This window comes from Capricornis sumatraensis, chromosome 10, assembly GCF_032405125.1.
Source record: "Capricornis sumatraensis isolate serow.1 chromosome 10, serow.2, whole genome shotgun sequence".
Taxonomy (NCBI): domain Eukaryota; kingdom Metazoa; phylum Chordata; class Mammalia; order Artiodactyla; family Bovidae; genus Capricornis; species Capricornis sumatraensis.
Genome location: NC_091078.1, coordinates 58,687,097 through 58,709,518, shown reverse-complemented (window position 1 = coordinate 58,709,518; position 22,422 = coordinate 58,687,097). Strand labels below are relative to the sequence as shown.

The 22,422-nt window shown below is 50.3% G+C and overlaps 1 protein-coding gene across 2 annotated transcripts in view; it reads right to left on the bottom strand.

Moving 5' to 3' along the window:
* MYRIP (myosin VIIA and Rab interacting protein) overlaps positions 1 to 22,422 on the bottom strand; it is a 217,635-nt gene that overhangs the window by 51,606 nt on the left and 143,607 nt on the right. For both annotated transcript variants that reach the window (XM_068982132.1, XM_068982134.1), the window contains 6 exons: positions 18,781 to 18,861; positions 13,862 to 13,959; positions 13,562 to 13,642; positions 12,077 to 12,220; positions 4,055 to 4,202; positions 1,526 to 2,154 (listed from right to left, as the gene is read on the bottom strand). In XM_068982132.1, the coding sequence (XP_068838233.1) occupies positions 1,526 to 2,154; positions 4,055 to 4,202; positions 12,077 to 12,220; positions 13,562 to 13,642; positions 13,862 to 13,959; positions 18,781 to 18,861 (1,181 nt within the window). The remainder of the gene's footprint in view (positions 1 to 1,525; positions 2,155 to 4,054; positions 4,203 to 12,076; positions 12,221 to 13,561; positions 13,643 to 13,861; positions 13,960 to 18,780; positions 18,862 to 22,422) is intronic.

Here is a 22,422-nt window from a genome sequence, read left to right as displayed (position 1 = left end):
GATTTCTCAGGCACCATTCATGCAAACCTGTGTATAAAGTTTAGGCCCACCCTGGGTGGGGCCTCTCTCTACCGGTGGGAGATAGGAGACTGGGCAACTGCTGCCTATCTTCTGGGGGAAGAATTCTGAGCTGTGACCCACGTGGCTTCTCAGCAGGTCCCTGGTGGGATGGAGCCCCAGTGGTCTATGTTGTATCTGCACCGGCCTTTCTCATTTCTTGGTTTCACTCTTGGGTTTCCTGGGATTGCTTCTCTCAAAATCTACCACCAGATTTTTAACCCTAGACCTGCTTTTTGTGGAACCCCAACTGAGAATGCAAGACACGGTAGCTGGGTACTATGGGAGACGCAATGATGTTCAGAAAGTGGGTGTGGTTTCCCTAGGGGCCTAAAACACCGCGCTGGTAGTAATGTGAGTGGCACTGATGCTGTGCCTACAGAAGACAGAGGCAGCCGGACAGATCTCCCATAGGCTCGCGGCTCCAAACGGCTCAAAAGGGCACTTGAACTTTCCAGGCTTCATCTGTGTCACTTTAGAAAACATTGCTATGGGGAGGCCTCCGTTGGCATCACAGAGTTTAATACTCAGTCCACGGTGATCACTGTGGAAGAGATCACCATGGATGGCCAGGGAGAGGTGAGGGCAAGGTCACAGCATGACCTTAGACCCAGAGCTGGGGATGAGCGGGGTGTTTCCAGAGAATAGCAAGTTAATCTGGATGCGGGTCCACGAACTGCCTGACACTGTAAGTAAAAAAAGAGAGAGAGAGTGTGTGCATAGAGGAGCGTTTTTCTAGAGAGAGACTCTGTAGCTTTAATCAGATTCTCTAAGGGGGTTCATGAGCTAAACCATGAGGGAGGAGGCACTGAGGACTCTCGAGATGGCTTGTGATGGGAACCAAGAATCACAGAATGTTAGTAAACTGCGCCCTCAGTTATGAGATCGAAACAACACTGACTGTGCTCTTGTTTGTGTTCTAGGAGAGAGCTCAACTGTTTACAAACATATCCACTCATCACAGCCATTCTCTGAAGTGGGTTGTAATATCCCCATTTGACAGATGAGGAAACTGAGACCGAAGAAGATGCCTTGTCCAAAGTCACACGGCTGGATTTGAACACAGGCAGGCTGATGCTAGACCCCATCCCCTTAACTCCATGCCAGGGGCCCTCAGACTTTAACACACAGCAGAATCACCAAGACAGCTTGGGCTCCATCCCCAGAATGTTGGATTCAGCAGCTCTGGGGCAGGGCCCAAGGATGTGCATTTCTAATAAGTTCCTAGCTGCTATGGTTGCAGCTGGTCTGGGGGCCACACTTTGCAAGCCCACTTTGAACTCTAAGCTCTCATCTCCAGAGAGGAGGGTATGCCTCCAAGAGTTGTGACCTGTGTCAGTGGCAAAACCAAGATAAGAACGTGGATCTATGGATTCAGAATCCAGGACTCTCCATGCCACTCTTGCTTGGAGAGGGGCACAGCTTACTTAAAAATGAGTGGGTGCTTATGTGCGCCCTGCTTTATTACCTGATGTGTGTCCAGCTCCAGAGGATGGCCACTGGGGGAAGGCAATTCCTTGCTTAGCTCCTCGGAGCCCCCCCGGGCCCTCCTCCACCTTCTGGCCCTCCGATCTGCAGCATGGGGGGCCTCCTCAGGCTCGCTGCTGTCTGAGGTCTCCCTGCCAGCTGCCTGAAGGTTGAAGTTCACATCCAGCTCTCCCTGTAGGCGCATCTTCTCGGCTGCGGGGTTCCGGGGGGCCTTCCTCTGCAACCAGGACAGCCTGGCCCGGTGCCCAGCTTCCCGGGATGAGCCCACCGAGGAGGTCTCCGAGTCAGACCACATAGCCTCGGGGTTGGGCGAGGGCCCAGAGGAGGCAGAGGGGCCTTGGTCTGAGCCCGGAGCCTGTGCGGGCTGAGTCTGGGGTTTTCCGGGCAGAGCCCGGGGCTGCAGGCACAGCGTGCCCAAGGCCTCCCTCCAGTCAAAGTCCTCCTCGCTGTCGGAGCCCAGATCATCGTAGGCGGATGCCACGCTGGAGGCCGCCTCCAGGGCCTGAAACGTGCCGCTCTTAGGTTTGGGCAGCAGGCGGGTTGGGGGCAGAGCCCCATCCTTCAGGGCCATCCAGTTCCCATCGGGGCTCTGCAGAACTGGGGCCACAGCTGCGGGCAGGAGGGAGAGAGAAGCCAGAGAGGAACTGTCAGCACCTCAGAGCGAGGGGCCCCTCAGACAGCCCTCCTCCTCTGCGCCCCTCTTCCTAGAGCTCTTTCTGGTCTCCCCACCCAGAGTGGGCTCCTCCTTCCCTGAGTTGCTGTGACAGCCTTTCTGGTTCACTCCAGTATCCATCCTGGCTTCCGGCTGACCACGCACAGGGCTGGGCCCTCCTCCCTGGTGACGGGGGCCCTGCGGCAGGGGCTGGGTCTCAGTCATCCTGCACTGTCCCAAAGCCAGCTCGTGCGGGGGAAAGAGCAGAGGCTGGGAAGGCTGTAGGGATGCTGTGGGCTGAGTAAACCCGTCTCCAACTCACACTGAGAAACTCAAGAGCAGGGGCTGCCCTCGGATCCTTATTTCCCCACACTGAGCACACGTGGTGTGTATACGGCAGGTGCTCAGTCAAGGTCTGGGAAGTGAGAATGTGTCTGGGGGGATATGAATTTGTCAAAGGCACTGTCAAGTCTGAAGACTGAAGGTGGGTTTACTCAGCGTCCCTACAGTTGACCTCAGCCGTGGACCAACAGGCTCCAGAGCCGGCCCTTTCCCTGAGGCATAAACAGAACCTCTGGAAATAGTCCGGGGACATTAACCTTCTGGGAGTACCTCTGTGCCTCCTCTGTGGTACATTTCTGCTCTGCTGGGATGGAGCAGTGCCCCCAAGGAGTAATCTGCTTCCTGCGAAACAGATCAGACATCTTTCAAGACCTCTGGGGTTAGTCTGGACAGCTTAGCATGTCAAGGGCCAAGTGGGCCTCAGAAAAACCAGCTGTTTTCTACGCAAGTGCTTTCTGTTCTTTAAGTCTTCATCCTGAGAGGTGCATGGCGTTTTGAGCTGCGGGTGAAATCTTTTTTTGCGTGTGGTGTTGAGCTAAATTTTGTGTTTTAATGCGATGATAAAATTACACATAGGTGCCTTAGTTTAGAGAAATTTATGCACAAAACATGTTTTGAAAACCAAGATCCTTTACAAATTTATTTGGAATGCTCTTAACCCAGCAGGAACTGTTTTGCGAAATGGACTGTCTGCTAGAAGTGCTTATAAAACCTCCTAAGTTTGTCAGTTTCTTAGTCTAAATTTTGAAAGGCTCTTTCTTTGTTGTTTGTTTGCTGTGGAGACACTTGTTAACATGAGTAATTGAAGAGTCCTGACGCTTGGGTCTGGGGGCCATATTAGCTGTGGTATCTTGGACGCTGAAATGAATGCTAGGTTGGATTGGTGTCCCTGTGAAAGTGAAAGTGTTTCTCAGTCATGTCCGACTCATTGTGACCCCATGGACTATACAGTCCATGAAATTCTCCAGGCCAGAATACTGGAGTGGGTAGCCTTTCCCTTCTCCAGGGGATCTTCCCAACCCAGGGATCGTACCCAGGTTTCCCACATTGCAGGTGGATTCTTTTCCAGCTGAGCCACCAGGGAAATCCAAGAATACTGGAGTGGGTAGCCTATCCCAACTCCAGGGGATCTTCCCGACCCAGGAATTGAACTGGGGTCTCCTGCCTTGCAGGCGATTCTTTACCAACTGAGCTGTCTGGGAAGCCCTGGTGCTCCTGGCCTACATATCATAAGACACCTGCTCCTAGTCCACACAGAACAGGCAGCTGAAGTGGGGCTGTGCAGCCAGGTGGGCTCTGAACCACCTGCCCACTGCCTCACAGGTCTCAGCAAGCAAACTGCCCACATGGGAAGCATGCCCGCCTTATATACAGTGTGCTGTGTGAGAGACCTTGGTGGCCCCGCCGTCCCAGATGGGCACATCCCCACTCAGACTGATGGTAGGAGGGGCTGAGCAACCTCACGACAGCCAAGCAGCCTCCCAACAGCATTTGTGAACCCCGCAGAACAGTTACTTGTCTGGTCCAGCCTGTCCACGCTCTTCCAGCTGGGCAACGCCTCCTCCTCCCTCGGCTGCTGCTCCCTTGGCTGCCTTGACGCAGCCTCCAGCAAAGGGGTCCTCGGGGCATCTTCTCTGCTGAGTGAGAATGCAGACTGCGACCGCTGTGCAAAGAAAAGAGGGGAAGGGGTGACCTCATCAGGCACAGTTCCCAGGGGGACTGCCTTCCGATCTGTAGGCACCCCACCGCATGGAGATGACACAGCTGATGGTAATGGCTTTTCTCATCTTGAGGTTCAGAAGCTTCACATCAGTACATCCTGCTGTGAAAGTATTAGCTGCTATTGTGTCTGTCTACAATCCCGTGGACTGTAGCCTGCCAGGCTTCTCTGTCCATGGAATTCTCCAGGCAAGAATACTGGAGTGGGTAGCCAGGTCCTTCTCAAGGGGATCTTTCTGACCCAGGGATTGAACCCAGGTCTCCTGCATTGCAGGCAGATTCTTTACCGTCTCGGCCACCAGGGATGCTACATCACACCATATAATGGCACAGATGGTTCCCCGTTTATTCCACTGCAAGTGGCCAGGCCTCCCAGAAAGCATCAGAGATGAAATTCAACAGAGCTGGTTCTTACAAGGCTCCTACTTACCCAGTCATTCTTCCAGCTGAGATTTCTCAGGGCCAATTGTGTGTGATGAAAATAAAAGCATTTTCCCTTCAGAGACCTTCAAACCTGAGCGTTGCAGCAGTGTATGCAGAAATTTGTAGTATAGTGTAAGTGCGGTGATATGTAAGCGAGCCAAGAGGGCCAGTCCGCAATCCCAGAGACTTTGCAACACATTCCCGTTTAGTTAAAATGAACTCTAACCTAAGGACAAGTGGTACAAATGACTGGCAAGAAACATGTTAGAACTGTATCATTTCTGTATGTTACAAACGTAACTTTGAGAATTTGCAGCTCAGATGTTCTATACAGGGAATTTCATCAAACAGAAAGAGACCAATTTTTCCATTGTGATTTAATGAGAGAATTCTCTTCTCCTGGGGATTTACTTTGCTCTTTTTATATGGGTGAAATGGAGGAAGGAAAGGGCCAAGCCACAGAAAGCATCTCTGACTGTGGTATGAAGCAAAGTGTTCTGACTCCGGCCGTAGGCAGTTTGGCGCCACCTGCTGGCCAATAGCAACACAACAGGCCCACTGCCTCCTCTCCTCGGGAGAAACGAATGGGCTTTCCTCCTCTCGCACCACAGACGCTGAGAGTAGGGGACAAACAGGGAGCGTGTTTGGAGAATTGTGGGCAGCTGAGGCTGGACTCGGGACTCATCTGTACCTGGGATCCGAGATTACTTCTGGTGCAACACCTTGACTGAGTGACTTTATTTCCTGAGAAGCAGAAACCTAATCTTTGCTCTTGCTCCCCAGGTGGTGCAGTGGTCAAGAATCCACCTGCCAGTGTAGGAGACGCGGATTTGATCTTTGGCGTTGGGAGGATCCCCTGGATAAGGGAATGGCAGCCCACCCCAGTATTCTTGCCTGGAAGATACCATGGACAGAGGAGCCTGGCGGGCTGCAGTCCACGGGGTTGCAAAGAGTTGAATACAACTAAGTGAGCAACTAAGTGCACGCGCGCGCCCACACACACACACACACACACACACACACACAGTTTTGCTCTGCGCACAGTAAACGTATACTAAGTGGGAGCTTTAAAAAGCCATTTGAGAAAAACAGAGGAGAATAGCAAACACCAGCTGCAGGATATCTGGGTGAAAAAACAGCATCATGACTAGGGTTTGGGGAGAGGACAGTGCACTCTGTAGCCTCACCCAGAAGGATGGCTAACAGTCTGAGAAAAGAGGGCTGAGGATGGGCCCAGTATCCCCATAGTCACAGGCCAGCCCAGGGCCCACAGCCCTCAGATACTGCGCATCTGCACACTGCTGGAGAGGGTGTTGCAGCCAGTTCTGGCCCAGAAAGAGTCGTAGGAAGCCTCTTCTACTTCCCCTCACAAGACCCTGAGGCGGATCCAGGAGGAAGAGGCATTTGCAGAACAAATACAGAGCCTTTCAAGCTGTGTGCCAAGGGTCACAACCTGACTCCTTGATTACAGAAGAGAGCACCACGGGCCTCCAGGCCTGCCGTTCTATGCAGCAGTCACAGGTTAATGCAGCCCAGGCGTGGAGGAGCTCTCCCCCTCTTATTGATCGGATAAGATTCTGTGTGCACTCAGTTCCCCCTCTTAATGATCGGATAAGATTCTATGTGCACTCAGTTCAAACAGGCCATGGCCTGTGGTTTGAAACCCCGTTCCTCAAGCTGGGCTGAGAGCCCTGCTGCTTTAATACTGTGTTATATGACACTCTGATTTTCTGCTGGTGTCCCCACTAGATTGCAAGCAACTGAGGGTAGTTAAAGGACAGTTAATGGTGACAGCTCCTGGCACGGTAACTGGTGTAGAACCGGGAATCAGTGAATGTTTACTGTGGAGCGAATGACTTGAGGTAGGCTACGGGGTAGGTTTTTAGAAGCGCCTGTTGATGGTGATGATCTTACTAACTTCTTGGATGATACTGGGGAGCAAGGGGAACAAATAAGAAGCCCACTGTCATCCTCACTTATATCAGGGAGGGCGAGGTCTTACTTGGAGGAGAGCCAGGCTAACACTCATCAAGTGGTTTTTTGGCCCAGCGTCAGTTCCGTCATTCCGAGGGCATGGCAAGCACTGATCCTGTCTCTAGTGCCCTGAACAGCTCTGATACTTGACAACAACAAAGGTTTTCTTGGGGTTGGGTATTCAGGGAGCCATCTATAATTTTGGGAAATCCCTGACAGATGATGAGGGGCAATCATAGAGGAGAGATCAAGGCTGACAGTCTGTTGACAGGTGAAGTTAGTAAAAATGAAGCAAAAAAATCCTTCCGTGTCAAACTGCCATCTATTCAGGGGGATACACCCTTCTTTTTAAAATCTGGCTGTGCCGTGTCTTAGTTGGGGCATGTAGGATCTACATCCCTGGCCAGCGATCGAACCCACGTACCCTGCACTGAGAGCGTGGGGTCTTAGCCACTGGACGACCAGGGAGGTCCCAGCGGGACATACCTTTGATATGCCTCCCACCTTGGACTGGCAAGACCCCCCGCCCCTCTTCCGCGTAATCACACAGATCTTCCTGTCTCTGCTCCAGTCATATTCCAACTTGTCGTCTTTTCCATGGACTGTGAGCGCCTTGAAGATGGCCTTCTGGGTGTGACCCTCAGTCCCACGTTTGTGACCGAATTTGTAGGATTATAACACGGTTTGAAGACTTGCAAGAAGAGCTAAGAAAGCCTTCCTCAGCGATCAATGCAAAGAAATAGAGGAAAACACAGAATGGGAAAGACTAGAGATCTCTTGAAGAAAAGTAGAGATACCAAGGGACCATGTCATGCAAAGATGGGCTCAATAAAGGACAGAAATGGTATGGACCTAACAGAAGCAGAAGATATTAAGAAGTGGCAAGAATACACAGAAGAACTGTACAAGAAAAGATCTTCACGACCAAGATAATCATGATGGTGTGATCACTCATCTAGAGCCAGACATCCTGGAATGTGAAGTCAAGTGGGCCTAAGAAAGCATTACTACAAACAAAGCTAGTGGAGGTGATGGAATTCCAGTTGAGCTATTTCAGATCCTGAAAGATGATGCTGTGAAAGTGCCGCACTCAATATGTCAGCAAATTTGGAAAACTCAGCAGTGGCCACAGGACTGGAAAAGGTCCGTTTTCATTCCAATCCCAAAGAAAGGTAATGCCAAAGAATGCTCAAACTACCACACAATTGCATTCATCTCACACCCTAGTAAAGTAATGCTCAGAATTCTCCAAGCCAGGCTTCAGCAGTACATGAACCGTGAACTTCCAGATGTTCAAGCTGGTTTTAGAAAAGACAGAGGAACCCAAGATCAAATTGCCAACATCCGCTGGATCACGGAAAAAGCAAGAGAGTTCCAGAAAAACATCTATTTCTGCTTTATTGACTATGCCAAAGCCTTTGACTGTGTGGATCACAATAAACTGTGGAAAATTCTGAGAGAGATGGGAATACCAGACCACCTGACCTGCCTCTTGAGAAACCTATATGCAGGTCAGGAAGCAAATTTGAGTGAACTCCGGGAGTTTGTGATGGACAGGGAGGTCTGGCGTGCTGCAATTCATGGAGTTGCGGAGTCGGACACGACTGAGCGACTGAACTGAACTGAACTGAACTGAACACGGTCTGACTCTAAGGAGCTGATGGCCTGTTGCCAGGCGCAGTATTCCTGCAGCCTCCCCTGAGCTGTTTTCTATACCGTGGCTTCTATTTTCCTATCTTCAAACTTCACACTATAAATCACAACATACATGTTTAAAAGAGAGAGGAAATGATAGCATTTCATTTTGCAGTGGCTCAAACAATGTTTTATTTCTGTATGTGTGTGTCTGTAAGAGGTGGCTGGGTTCCACTTCTATAGGACAAAAATTCTCCCTTACTTATAAAAGCCAAGATCAAAACAGGAAAAGTCCTTCTCTGGTCCCAACAGGGAAGATGAGATCTGTTTTTCATGAGTTAAGGATGCCAGGCTTTCGTAATCTATTTCAGGCAAGCTACTGTTTCACACTAGGGGAAAAAAACTACACCCTGACAGTCACGAAAATCCCTAGAGAGCTGCCTCCAGCGTATCTCAGGACACTGCTGGTCTGCTGTCTCCAGCCAGGGTGGAAAAGCCCCAGTTTTGAGACCTAGACCCAGTTTTGCCACAAGTTCATTGCAATAAACATATCGCCCAGAAGATGGCGCCACCACGACACTTTTACTTGCCAGTTGGTTCAACCTCCTTGCTCTTAGAGGAAAGTTAAGTGATGGGATCACTCAGTTAATTTATTTGCTCTGTTATCCTGGCTGGGCACTCTGTGCCCATCCTTCCACTCCCACTCACGGCGTCTGTTTTCTTTCCTCTTGCCCACCCTAGGGTCCATGGAAGAAACAAGGCTGGCGATGTCAGCAAGGGCCGGCCTGAGTTATAGTGTCTGCATGGTGGGTGGAGTCCACGGGTCCGGGAGTGTTATCATACAGCAAGGCCTTGCAAAGATGGACTGAGAATTTCAAATCGGCCCCACCTCTTAACTCTTGGGGCATGGAAGTGTAGTATGTTGGGCAAGGGGTCCATGCCAGCTCCTCCTCCTGGGCGTCCCTGGTGGCTCAGAAGGTAAATAATTCGCCTGCAGTGCTGGAGACTCGGGTTTGATCCCTGAATCGGGAAGATCCCCTGGAGGAGGAAATGGCAACCCACTCCTGTATTCTTACCCGGAGAATTCCATGGACAGAGGAGCCCGGTGGGCTACAGTCCATGGGGTCACACAGAGTTGGACACGACTGAGCGATAACACTTTCACTTTCATTCTAAGCCTCGGGGATCAGTGCGATGCCAAGCACACAGAGTGCACTCAGTAAGTATCAGTCACAATAGCAGCATTTATTAAGCTCCGCCACTGAGCCAGGACAACTCCACTCCCTCACTCTGTCTGACTGGGGACACACGAGTGACCTGCGGCAGCTTGGACCAACTTGCCCACGCACATGGTCGGTGAGGGGCAGAGGCAGGGCTTGGCCCTGGGTCTGTCTGGCTCCAGGGTGATGCTCTGCTGTGCCCTCTTGGTGCTGCACCTGACACCCTTTCCTGAAAGCCTGGGGACAACGCACTCCTGGCTAACAAGCCTCAACCCAGCGGGACGTGCCATCCAATCCAGCTGGTTCTGAAGCTTTAGACAAAACTCGCAGGGTGATCATGAGTTCCTTTTGTTAAAGCTTCCTCTGCAGTCACTGGTCCCCTGTGTGGGCAGCAGCATCCTGCCTTCCTTATGTCTCTTGCGATGGTATATGGTTGCTATGACTGCAATGATTATCATCATCACCAACAGGGCAGACTCCCTGGGGCTTCAAAATAGTCTCTGTTTTCAAGGAGCCCATATCAGGGATGAACAGAGAGTGAAAGTTTTTAGTATCAAGGGTTTGTGGGCAAAGGGGTCAACGACAGTGTTCGAATGAATAACAGCTGAGACATAGCTTTGCTTTGTATTTCGGGGGTCAGGCACATCCATTAAATTCAATCCAACAATTATAACAGTAATGAAAAATCTTCAGGTCTATACTATAGTCATTCAAAGGACAGAGCAAAATGTGAGGGAGGAAAATGACAAAACCACAAAGAGAAATGGGTGAAGAAAATAGAAAAGGACGGAGAAGAGACAGAGAAAGTCAGACAGACACAGCTCAGTCGCTGGGCACACTGCATGCCCAGCCTCTGCCCTCTTCATTGTTATCGTTAGGGTCACCATATGAATACAAAGATGACTTTTTACATACACGCGCCCAAGGAGACAGGCGCTAAATGAATGATAACCCCCGCCCTGGTGCCTGTTAGGATATTGCATCTTAAGGCTTTGAAAATCAAGACTGCACTGACCCCCTTCCCAGCGGACAGCCACACAATCAGAGAGGAAATTAAAAAGAGGGACGATCACACTGAATTTTCTTTCAAGAGAACAGATAAGAAATCCTGTCTGACTGGAGATGGATTAAGTTTGGGTTTTGCAGTTAAGCCCAAGGATGGAGTCCTACAGTGTTACGGGGTTCTGCATAGTTACCCTGGAGCCAGAGTATCCACATCTGTGGAGGACTGAGGACACAGGAGGGAGCACTGCCAGGAGGCCAGTGGCTCAGGAGGGAGCACCGCCAGGAGGCCAGGGGCTCAGGAGGCCTGAGGACACAGGAGGGAGAACTGCTAGGAGGCCAGTGGCTCAGGAGGCCTGAGGACACAGGAAGGAGCACTTCCAGGAGGCCAGTGGCTCAGGTGGAAGCACTGCCAGGAGGCCAGGGGCTCAGGAGGGAGCACTGCCAGGAGGCCAGGGGCTCAGGTGGGAGCACTGCCAGGAGGCCAGTGGCTCAGGAGGGAGCACTGCCAGGAGGCCAGTGGCTCAGGTGGGAGCACTGCCAGGAGGCCAGTGGCTCAGGTGGGAGGACTGCCAGGAGGCCAGTGGCTCAGGAGGGAGCACTGCCAGGAGGCCAGGGGCTCAGGTGGGAGCACTGCCAGGCCTGAGGACACAGGAGGGAGCACTGCCAGGAGGCCAGTGGCTCAGGTGGGAGCACTGCCAGAAGGCCAGTGGCTCAGGGCCCTCCGGGTCTGCAGCTCAGGGTCCCTCCTCAAGATGCCACGAAAGGGTCATCCTTCAGCCCCCAGCCTCTGCCCACCCCCCACCCCCCACCCCATCCCCACTGCTGCAGATGGCATGATTTCATTCTCCTTTATCCTGCCTTTCCAGTTTTAAGTTGCCTCTGTGTGTTGCCCGGTCCTCTCCCCCATGCTATGACTTGGGTCCCTGCAGCTGATGGAACACAAGTCCTGCCGGCCAGCCCTGCTCCTTTTCTTGCTGAATCTCCACACCCAGGACCCAGCCTCTATCCTCTGCCCCACATGCGCCCTCGCTGGGGAAGGAGGAACACACACCAAAGGACTTTACGGGCTCGGTGACCCTCCCCAGCTGTGACAGGCCTGGACCCTTGGGTCACTGGACAGACGCTATGCTTCGTGACTGGGGAGAAGGAACAAAAAGGTCTGCCCACATCCTGATGCCCCATCCATGGGCCGCTGTGGCCTTAGGAGGCAGCGATCACTCTCTCACAGTCCTCAGTTTCCCTACAGCAAGTGCTCAGGTTGTGAGAACACACATGGCCCTAGGAAAGCCATTCTCCCCACGGGACTCAGTGCAGCTCTTTTCAGAATGAACTGTAAAAAGCTTGTTGACAGTGTTATTTTTCCTAAACTGGTCTCTGTGTAAACACCCACCTCCGCGTGTAAGAGAACAGGCCTCCTGGCCCCCACCCCTCGCTGCCTGGCGGGCACATGTACTGACTACAGATGTTAGGCGTGGCGGCCCCGTTTCTACGGGGAGAATGGTTCTGAGCCGCACACAGCAGGGTCCCTGTAGGGGTGGGCCGGGGTGGCATAGGGGCTCACCCAGAAGGTGGCGGAAGCCCGGGGGCCCCGCGGGGCGGCTGTGGGCCCCGCGTCAGCTGCCTCTGCACCGCAGCTCTGGGGCTGCGGCCACTCCGGCTCGTCTTCCACGCGCTGCTCACTTTTGCTCTTCTGTTTCCTTATGATCTGGGGAGGAGGCAGGTGACAAAGGGGACACGTTATTGGAGAGACTTCCAGTGCTATGTGGTGTAACGGGGATCATCTTTGGGAAATTTTTAGCCACGGAAAAGCTTAGCTTCAACGGAATACCAGCCAGTTTCAGACCCACCTTGTGATAAAACAGCACAACCAAAGGTTTGAACATTCTACAGCACTTTACAGTTTGAAAGCAGTCCTCTTATGATGCTGGCAGCCTTTTCTGTTAAGGGCCTACTGTGTGCCAGTCTCTGTGCTCGACACCATGTAGTACAAGGCCTTCCCTGGTGGCTCAGATGGTAAAGAATCTGCCTGCAGTGCAGGAGGGCAGGTTCAGCCCCTGGGTCAGGAAGATCCGCTGGAGAGGGAAATAGAAACCCACTCCAATGTTCTTGCCTAGAGAGTTCCATGGACAGAGGAGACTGGTGGGCTGCAGTCCATGGGGTCGCTTGACGTCATATATGCTCTGTGCTTGACACCATATATGCTTTACATCATTTAATTGTCAGAATAACTCTAAGAGCTACCTACTGTGCTGCTGCTGCTGCTAAGTCACTTCAGTTGTGTTCAACTCTGTGCGACCCCATAGACCCCAACTCTGTGCAGCCCACCAGGCTCCCCCGTCCCTGGGATTCTCCAGGCAAGAACACTGGAGTGGGTTGCCATTTCCTTCTCCAATGCATGAAAGTGAAAAGTGAAAGTGAAGTTGCTCAGTCGTGTCTGACTCTTAGCGACCCCATGGACTGCAGCCTACCAGGCTCCTCCGTCCATGGGATTTTCCAGGCAAGAGGACTGGAGTGGGGTGCCATCGCCTTCTCCGAACCTACTATAGCTCCCCCTAATTTACAGATGCAGAGTTTATCTCAGAGGTCATCAGTTAAGGACACACAGCTCATCAACAGTGGAGCTGGATCTCAAGCCCAGAGTCTCCGGCTGTACACCCTGACTTTAGGAAGGGTCTGAAAGCCCTAAGGAGGCGGCAAATACCAAGTGTCATGAAGGAAGGCTTCAGCTTGTCTGCACCGCTTGCTATGCTGGGCACGGCCACTTGGGTTTAACAAGTCCGTTTGTACAGAGATCTCTGGGCCAGGCTCCTGGCTCCTCACCCACTAGCTCAGTCCCTAAGGGCAAGCACCTTCACACTGCTTATTTGTTGCAGTGCAATGCAACCCCTCTCCTTAGCCCCAGAGTACGATGGCAAAAGCGAGAAGGAACAAGACAAATGGTGCCCAAGACAGCAGTGGTACCCTCCGCGGCCCTTCCGCTCACCGAAGGCCCTGGTCTGGACCAGGGTGGCCCGTTGCAGCCATGTGGTTGCCAGGGCGCACCTACCTTCTGCAGGATGGTTGTGGCCAGCTCCTCGGTCAGCTCCTCCTTGTGGTCCCGCAGGTAACTGGCCTCATTCTGCTTGTCCTGCAGAGGGAAGAAGAGAAGGTGGTGAGCTGTGGCTGTGTTGGGGGGACTTGGCAATCGATTTCTTGGGAGTCCTGACCGCAAATGCAGGGGGAGGATGGGCTCAGTTCAAGGATGGTTACATGACGATGGCATCCCCACAATCTGCGCTTTCTCTCGGCAGCCAGGACGCCACCCACACCACCTTCCAGACAGACACTGTGGGGGGTGGGGGCATACCAGGCTGTCCCCATAGGCTTCTGCTTTGGAGATGGCTTCCTCGATGGCCTCTTCAGCCACCCGTAGGGCGACAGCCAATGAGTCCATCATGCTGTGTCCTGGACAGGAAACAGAGCAGAGACCACTTCTAAAAGGCAAGGACAAGTGGAAGGTCCTTGTGTCAAAGTCATGAGCTGACTAGGACGAGGCTAGGCCATAGTCCTCCTGTGCCCTGGCACTAAGGACAGCTCCAAACACACAAAGAGGCTTAAAGACGACGGACAAAGGGGTTAACACAGACAGCAGTTCTTCACCTACCTTCTCGGATAAAGATCATGCTTTGTTTTGCGCATATACTGTATCATTCATAATGATAGGCAGGAAAACTGAAATCTTCTAAGGGCGGTGCTCATGGTTTAATGCAAATACAAAATCCACAAAAGAGTTTTTTAGATTCTAAGCCCATACTAGCAATAGTGTTGGCCCACCTTGCCCAGCTCAACGACCTGCTGGGCCACAGACCAAGCATCGCGGTTTAACAACGTTGTGTTGCAGATGAACAGCGAGGGGACTCAGCCATACGTAGACCATCCAGGCTGCCACATAACACTGTTAGAGCTGAGATGCGAATTCAGGACTCTCTGTCTCCAAATCCCGTGATTTTTAACCGCAAAAGTGAGATAAATACAAACTAACATGATTTTTAAAAATAAAGCTATCATATATCTAGTGGATGTATTTTTTGCATATGGCAACAGACAGGAGGAAGTGTCCTTAAACCAAAGGACTTCCCCAGGGGACAGAATTCTCTCTGGAGTCAAGTACTTGGAAGAGTTCTGCTTCCTGGAGGTACTAGATTTTTACCTCTTACTTGAAAGTGAGAATTTCTATCATTCCTCTTAGTTCACCCCAGAAGCCCAACTCACATCAGGCATAAGATCAGAGGTCTGCAGGGGCTGGTTGCCTACGTCTCCTCTTCCCCTTCTCAACCTCCTGTTTCCATCTGTAATCTGCTAGTCAGGCATTATTGAACACGTGCAAACCTCCTGAAAGCTGCCTCGGATGCTTTGTAGAATGAGATAAGGTGTAAATATATCAATTCATTAGTTAATCAGTCCCTAAGCTGGATCATGGAAAAAGCAAGAGAGTTCCAGAAAAAGATCTATTTCTGCTTTATTGACTATGCCAAAGCCTTTGACTGTGTGGATCACAACAAACTGTGAAAAATTTTGAGATGGGAATACCAGACCACCTGACCTGCCTCTTGAGAAATCTGTATGCAGGTCAGGAAGCAACAGTTCGAACTGGACATGGAACAACAGACTGGTTCCAAATAGGAAAAGGAGTATGTCAAGGCTGTATATTGTCACCCTGCTTATTTAACTTATATGCAGAGTATATCATGAGAAACACTGGACTGGAAGAAACACAAGCTGGAATCAAGATTGCCAGGAGAAATATCAATAACCTCAGATATGCAGATGACACCACCCTTATGGCAGAAAGTGAAGAGGAACTAAAGAGCCTCTTGATGAAAGTGAAAGAGGAGAGTGAAAAAGTTGGCTTAAAGCTCAACATTCAGAAAACGAAGATCATGGCATCCGGTCCCATCACTTCATGGGAAATAGATGGGCAAACAGTGGAAACAGTGTCAGACTTTATTTTTTGGGGCTCCAAAATCACTGCAGATGGTGACTGCAGCCATGAAATTAAAAGACGTTTACTCCTTGGAAGAAAAGTTATGACCAACCTAGATAGCATATTGAAAAGCAGAGACATTACTTTGCAGACTAAGATCCGTCTAGTCAAGGCTATGGTTTTTCCAGTGGTCATGTATGGATGTGAGAGTTGGGCTGTGAAGAAGACTGAGCGCTGAAGAATTGATGGTTTTGAACTGTGGTGTTGGAGAAGACTCTTGAGGGTCCCTTGGACTGCAAGGAGATCCAGCCAGTCCATTCTGAAGGAGATCAGCCCTGGATTTCTTTGGAAGGAATGATGCTAAAGCTGAAACTCTAGTACTTTGGCCACCTCATGCGAAGAGTTGACTCATTGGAAAAGACTCTGATGCTGGGAGGGATTGGGGGCAGGAAGAGAAGGGGACGACAGAGGATGAGATGGCTGGATGGCATCACTGATTTGATGGATGTGAGTCTGAGTGAACTCCGGGAGTTGGTGATGGACAGGGAGGCCTGGCGTGCTACGATTCATGGGGTCGCAAAGAGTCAGACATGACTGAGCGAATGAACTGAACTGAACTGAAATTAAAATACTTAATTCAAGCTTCTTAGGCTCCTGAAGACACACATGTGAACAGAAAGTGGCATTTGGCAAACATAATAAATCTCCCAAACCAACCCGAACATATATGCTACGCATACTAAGTCACTTCAGTTGTGTCCAACTCTTTGTGACCCCATAGACTATAGCCCGCCAGGCTCCTCTGTCCGTGGGATTCTCCAGGCAAGAGTACTGGAGTGGGTTGCCATTCCCTTAAACTCCTGGGCATCTTCCCGACCCAGGGATTGAACCAGCATCTCTTATGTCTCCTGGGTTAGCAGGCAGGTTCTTAACCACTAGCACCACCTGGGAAGCCCAAACCAACCCAGTTAAAGTCAAAGCCGTCTAGCCAGGCAGCTGATGAGGACATTGCAAGCTGGCTGTGAGTCCTGACAGAGACACGCCTAGGGTTCAGCACCTCTCAAGTGTGGTTGAGTGAGGACGTGGTTTCCCCAGTGTTTCTATCAGAAGAGTATTAAATTTAAGTTGTCACCACACTCAGGGCTCCCTGGAGACAGACACCATATCTCCCATCTCTCTTCTTTAAGATACCAGGCAATGCATTTTTCACAGAAGTGGTGCCCTACAAATTCTTGTTGATTCAAAGTGCACCATGACCTCCCCAGCTCTAGGCTCCGAGGGCCCCAGTGATGCCCCAGTAAACACCAGCTGAGTCCACACTCTCCGATCAGACACATATGTAAGAGCTAAGAAGGGCGTGGAGATCCTATGATGGGGACAGTCACCAGCTTCCATAGAGCCCTGGAAGGAAGGAGCATGGAGATGTTAGGCTCTGGAGGCCACATTTAAGATTTTGGCATGAGGTGGAGTGGAGCGCTGAAGATGCTTGGTCTGAAAGCGAAGGTTTGTGTCAGTTTCAGAGATAACTGGTGGGGTGTGGAGGGAGGGTAAGAGGGCAGAGGCAGAGTGGCCGAAGTTTAGAGGACCAGCCAGGCAGAGGGATGGTTACTTCTGTGTGTCAACTTGGTAAAGCTATACCTGCTGCTGCTGCTAAGTCGCTTCAGTCGTGTCTGACTCCGCGACCCCACAGACGGCAGGCCACCAGACTCCGCCGTCCCTGGGATTCTCCACGCAAGAACACTGGAGTAGGCTGCCATTTGCACCAGCTGTTTAATCAAACACTAACCCAGGTGTTGCTATGACGATTTCTGTAGGTGTGGTTCACATTGTGGTCACAGTAGTTGACTTTAGGTAAAGGATATCCCCCTTGAAAATATCAGTAGGCCCCATCCCATCACTTGGAAGGCCTTAAGAGCAAACACAGAGGCTTCCCAGAGAAGAAATCCTGCCTTAAGACTTGAGGATTAACTCCTAATAGAGTTTCTGGGCTGCTGACCTATTCTACAGATTTGGGGCTTGCCAGGCCCCACAACTGTGTGACCCAAGTCCTTGAAATGAGCGTCTTTGTACGTGTGCGTGTGTGTTACATATTCATATCCTATTGGTTCTGTTACTCTGGAGAACCCTGGCTGATTTAAATGGTCACTGAAATTAATATTTATATAGGAATGTTGAGGGCAGGAAGGGGCTCAGGCCCTAGACCTTGGAACAGAAAGAAACGAACAGGATTGCAAACAGAACTTGGGTGACTGGGTGGAAGTGGGGACAGGGATTGAGGGAAAGGTTAAGTCTTGATGGTGGACTTAACTGGCTGAGGAGTTTGATTAGGATACGCTGAGGGTCTACAGCTACTCAGGACCCCTGGAGGAGCTCCAGCTCCTGATGGTCAAGCATCAGAACTCTTGAGTCTAGAACTCGGGCTGAAGTGAGAGTTAGGCATTCAGACAGAGGTGCGCCACGGTCACGTGTCAACCCAGGGAGAAGATTCAAGCAGGAAGGATGAGAGAGGACCAGACTTTCATGAGAGGGTGCTCAGGGAGAGAATAGGGTGAGTGCAGAAGCTGTGAGGGGCACACCACAGAACCAGGGGGACTAGGAGGCACCGGTTCCCAACACCCAGCACTTCTGGGAAGGAGCTGCGGTGTTGGAGGAGGGTTTATTTGTAATTAGAAGTTTGTTTTGCTTTTAATCTCTGTTCTAAGGGAACAATAATATTGGTATAAAAAGTTAAAGTCAATCCATAAATGGTACATTCTTTCTAAGAATATTTCAATATGAATTGCACAAGTGAGTTTGTTGATTGTTATATTCTAACTCCAGAAAAACACACACTCTAAAAGTGAAGTGAAGGTTGCTCAGTCATGTCCAACTCTTTGCAATCCCCACAGACTGTAGCCAGCCAACCTCCTCTGTTCATGGAATTCTCCAGGCAAGAATATTGGGGTGGGTTGCCACTCCTTTTTGATGGGATCTTCCCAACCCAGGGCCTGAACTCAGGTCTCTTGCATTGCAGGAAGAGTCTTTACTGTCTGGGCCACCGGGGAAGCTGGAAACACACACTAGTTGATCATTAAGTATCTTGAGGCTGGTAGGGAATGCACTTCTCTAGGTTACACCTTAGATATATTCAACTATTTTGATGATGGATTCACACAGATGGCAATAAAAGAAGACCCAGGGAGATGCTCACACACAATAACAGAGTTCCATCAGTGGTCCCAATGCAATGAGGGACCTGACGATCTGAAGGCGTTTCCAGTCCTCCAACCTCCCATTAGGTGTAAACCCAGGAGCAGCCTTACCTTCTGACTGCCTATAAAATGTCGAGTCGCTGCCTGAAACACTTCCTTCATTCTCCAGGTTTGCCTCAAAAAAGTTTCCTCCTGAGAGAGAAAGAGAGAGAGGATATAAGATTACCCAAGGTGTTCAGTGGGCCTGGTGCACTGTGCCACTGCATTGGCAGACCACCACTACCCACTGTGATTGTTTGCCTTGCAAATAGGCTTAGGGAATCCCTGGGTTTTTAGGCAATAAATTTAGGAAATTACTGGGTTCCACAATAAGCTATAGATTTTGACCAGTCCCATTTTTTTCTTTCTCATATTAATTCCTCATGTAGCATCGCTTCCACCCCCAACTTTCTTCCAGAGCCTTCTTTGGAGGCAGTGTGGAATCAAACATGGAACAAAAGATTGAAGTCTGAGAGATATGAGGTCATTTCCTGGATCTGCAAGGGACTAGTTGTGTAACCTTGATCAAGTTACTTAACCACTCAAACACTTGGTCTCCTTACTAGAAAAACTGTGATAATGACAGAATTCTCCTCGTGATGCATGAGGAGACACTGAATGCCTGGTCTTTAGCTACTGTTCATGGCATCAGTCCACACGGTTGCCTTTAGCCAGTGAGTTAACTCTCATTAGCAGTTAAGGGAAAGAAACCCAGAGCAAAACAAAGTAAGCCTCAGCATTTGCTCTTTTAAGGCCCACTGCCTCTTCTCTGGTCTTCTGTCTGTTCAATGCACACTCTAGTGTCTTAGTTCCAGGCTGGAAAGTGCAGTTAGCTAAGCCCTTTTTCAGTTGGGGATTTACCACCTGTAGTCACATATTAACTCATCAAATGAGACCTTTGAAGGTGTGAGGTGTGTGTCATGGCTCTTTCCTTTTAAAATTACTGTATTGTATCCCCAGTGCCCACGACAGCACGGAGATAGCAGGAGCTCAAAAAAAATTCTTGAATCGGATGCTGGAGGAAAACACTGATAGAAGCAAGAGAATACACGTGGGCTACATGTCTTAGCTCACAAGGGGGAAATGCTATTGATTCCAAGACAAACTAAGCAGTGGATCTTTGATGCAAATAATACAGCCTGTGCTTCCCTGGATGGGCTGCATGGGGCTCTGGTGTGGAAACTCTGAGGGTGACTGCCATAGGTTCCAGCCGCGGGGGCAGTGGGATGTGACCTTTGTGGGACAGGGCATTAGTGTGTGGCCTGCCAGTCACTCTGTCCGACCACGTACCATTGTCTGTGTTTGTGTTTTTTGACCAGCCTTTCGAAAGAGCCGAAGTCACTTATTCTAGCTCTGTGACCACAGGAAGTGACTTTATCTTCCTGTGTCTTTATCTCCTCATTCATAAAATAAGCCTTTAGGACAAGTCACCACCTCAGTTCTCAGACTGCACAGCGAAGTGCAGATATCTCACTTTGGCTTGGCTGCACCCAGCGTTCATTCATTCATCAAGCAAATGTTCCATGGAGACCTACCCAGCGTTCATTCATTCATCAAGCGAATGTTCCATGGGGACCCAGGAGATGCTTGGCCCTGGGCTGGATGTTAGCGTGACTGGTGAGCAAAGCCAGAAAACTTTGCTGCCCTGACCAGTAGCGCATGAGAATTCAATAACCAAAGGTTTATATAAACAGACATAAAGCTATAGATATGTTGAATGCTATGACTGGGTGGTTCACACAATAGGGCAAGTGTTCAGCAGGGAAGACTGACCTAGATGGTGAGTGACCAGTCAAAGGGGTGTGAGGGGGGGAAGAGCTCCAGGGCAGAGCAAACAGCTCGCATGGGGACAGGGGGTGGGGACAGCAGGGTGCACCTGAAGACCTGCAGCAGAGGCTGTGTGGCAGGCTGGGTGAGATGGGCTGGGGGCAGACCATGCAGGTCATGGTGCCAACATCACTGTTCTGATCTTTGTCCCAACTTGAAGCCACCTGAAGCCAGTAAAGGCTGCAGAGGGATGATCTGGTCAGGTGTATGCTTGTAAAGGTGCACGCCGGCTGCTGTGTGAGGACTGCTCGGAAGAGGGAGAGGGTGAGTGTCTAGAGAGGAAGTGGGGAGTGCAGCCTGTGCTATGCAGTGTCCCTGTGATGAGAAAGAGGGTGGCAGGGCAGAAGCAGAGGAGAGTGTGCAGCCCAGGAAGGGCGCAGGAGACAGGAGAGAATGGCGAGATCTCACACCAACAGGGAGGAGCCAGTTAAGGGAGAGGCTGAAAGGCAAGATGGAAGGGCTGAGTGACCTTGAGCCCTTCGTGGAAAGTGACAGAGACTAGATGTGGAGGTGTACTGGTACACGGTCTGCCCCGTGAAGGAGGCGGCGAGGCTGTGTCCTGAGACAACACGGAGGGCGGTGGGGAGTGTGAGGAAGGGGGCGATCTGAAAACATCCTTGGGAAACTGCGCCGACCAGGACAGGCTCTGGGTTTGCATTATCATAAACTTTCTCGAACAACGACTCTCCCTGGGTCCCTTTACATTCATAGGTGGGAGCTTCTGTGTGTCGTTTCGGATGATGGGATTTTTCCAAGGGCAGAAAGCGACTGAACTGTTCTGGAACCTGAACGCAGCAGCCAGGCACCAAGTCAGAGCTTTCATGAGCTGGAGGAACCTCCGACTCCACACAGCGCAGTGTTTTTAAGAGTCAAATCCCAGGTGACAGATGTCATAAACCCTTCCCAGAATCATATCAAAAATAGATATATCATACTAATAAATAGAAGTAGGATTTGCTTTCCCCATTTTATCTAAAACTAAATAAACGAGCTTCCCTGGTGGCTCAGTGGTAAAGAATCTGCCTGCCCGTGCAGGAGTCACAGGAGACATGGGTTTGATTCCTGGATCAAGAAGATCCCCTGGAGGAGGAAATAGCAACCCACTCCAGTGTTCTTGCCTGGGAAATTCCACAGACAGAACAGCGTGGTGAGCTATAGTCCATGGGGCCACAAAAGAGTCAGACACAACTTAGCAACTAAACAACAACAACTCAATAAACATATATGTTTATCAAATTGTCTAGGGATAGAGTATATTCATAAGGGCTACTTTCATCTTACAATAGCTGTTTTTGGTTTTTTTTCCCCTTTTGGTTGCACAGCATGCAGGATCTTAGGCACGCATGATCTCCTTGGCGGTGAGAGTATGCACTGGGGAACTCTCAAGAATAAATGTTAAAGATATCATGCTGAGGGACCTCCCTGGCGGCCCAGTGGGTTAGACTGTCTTCCAATGCAGGGGGTGCGGGTTTGATCCCTGGTTGGGGAGCTAAGACCTCACATGCCTCATGGCCAAAAAACCAAAACATACAACAGAAAGAGTACTTTAACAAATTCAATAAAGACTTTAAAAATGGTTCACATGAAAAAAAAACTTTAGAAAAAGTCATGCTCAATCTATCAGGTAAATCACATTGAGCATGCATTCCCATTGGACATTATATTTTTTATAAATCTATTTACTTATTTCTCTGACTTCTCCACTGCAAAGTTGCCTCGAGACGGCCAGGTTTTGCCCATCTTGTCACCCCCAGGTTTTTAACCAGGCACTCACTAAATGTTTACTGGACTTCCCTTTAGGTCCGATGATTAAGACTCCATGCTTTCAATGTAGAAGACACAGGTTTCATCCCTGGTCAGAGAACTAAGGTCCCACATGCCTTGCGG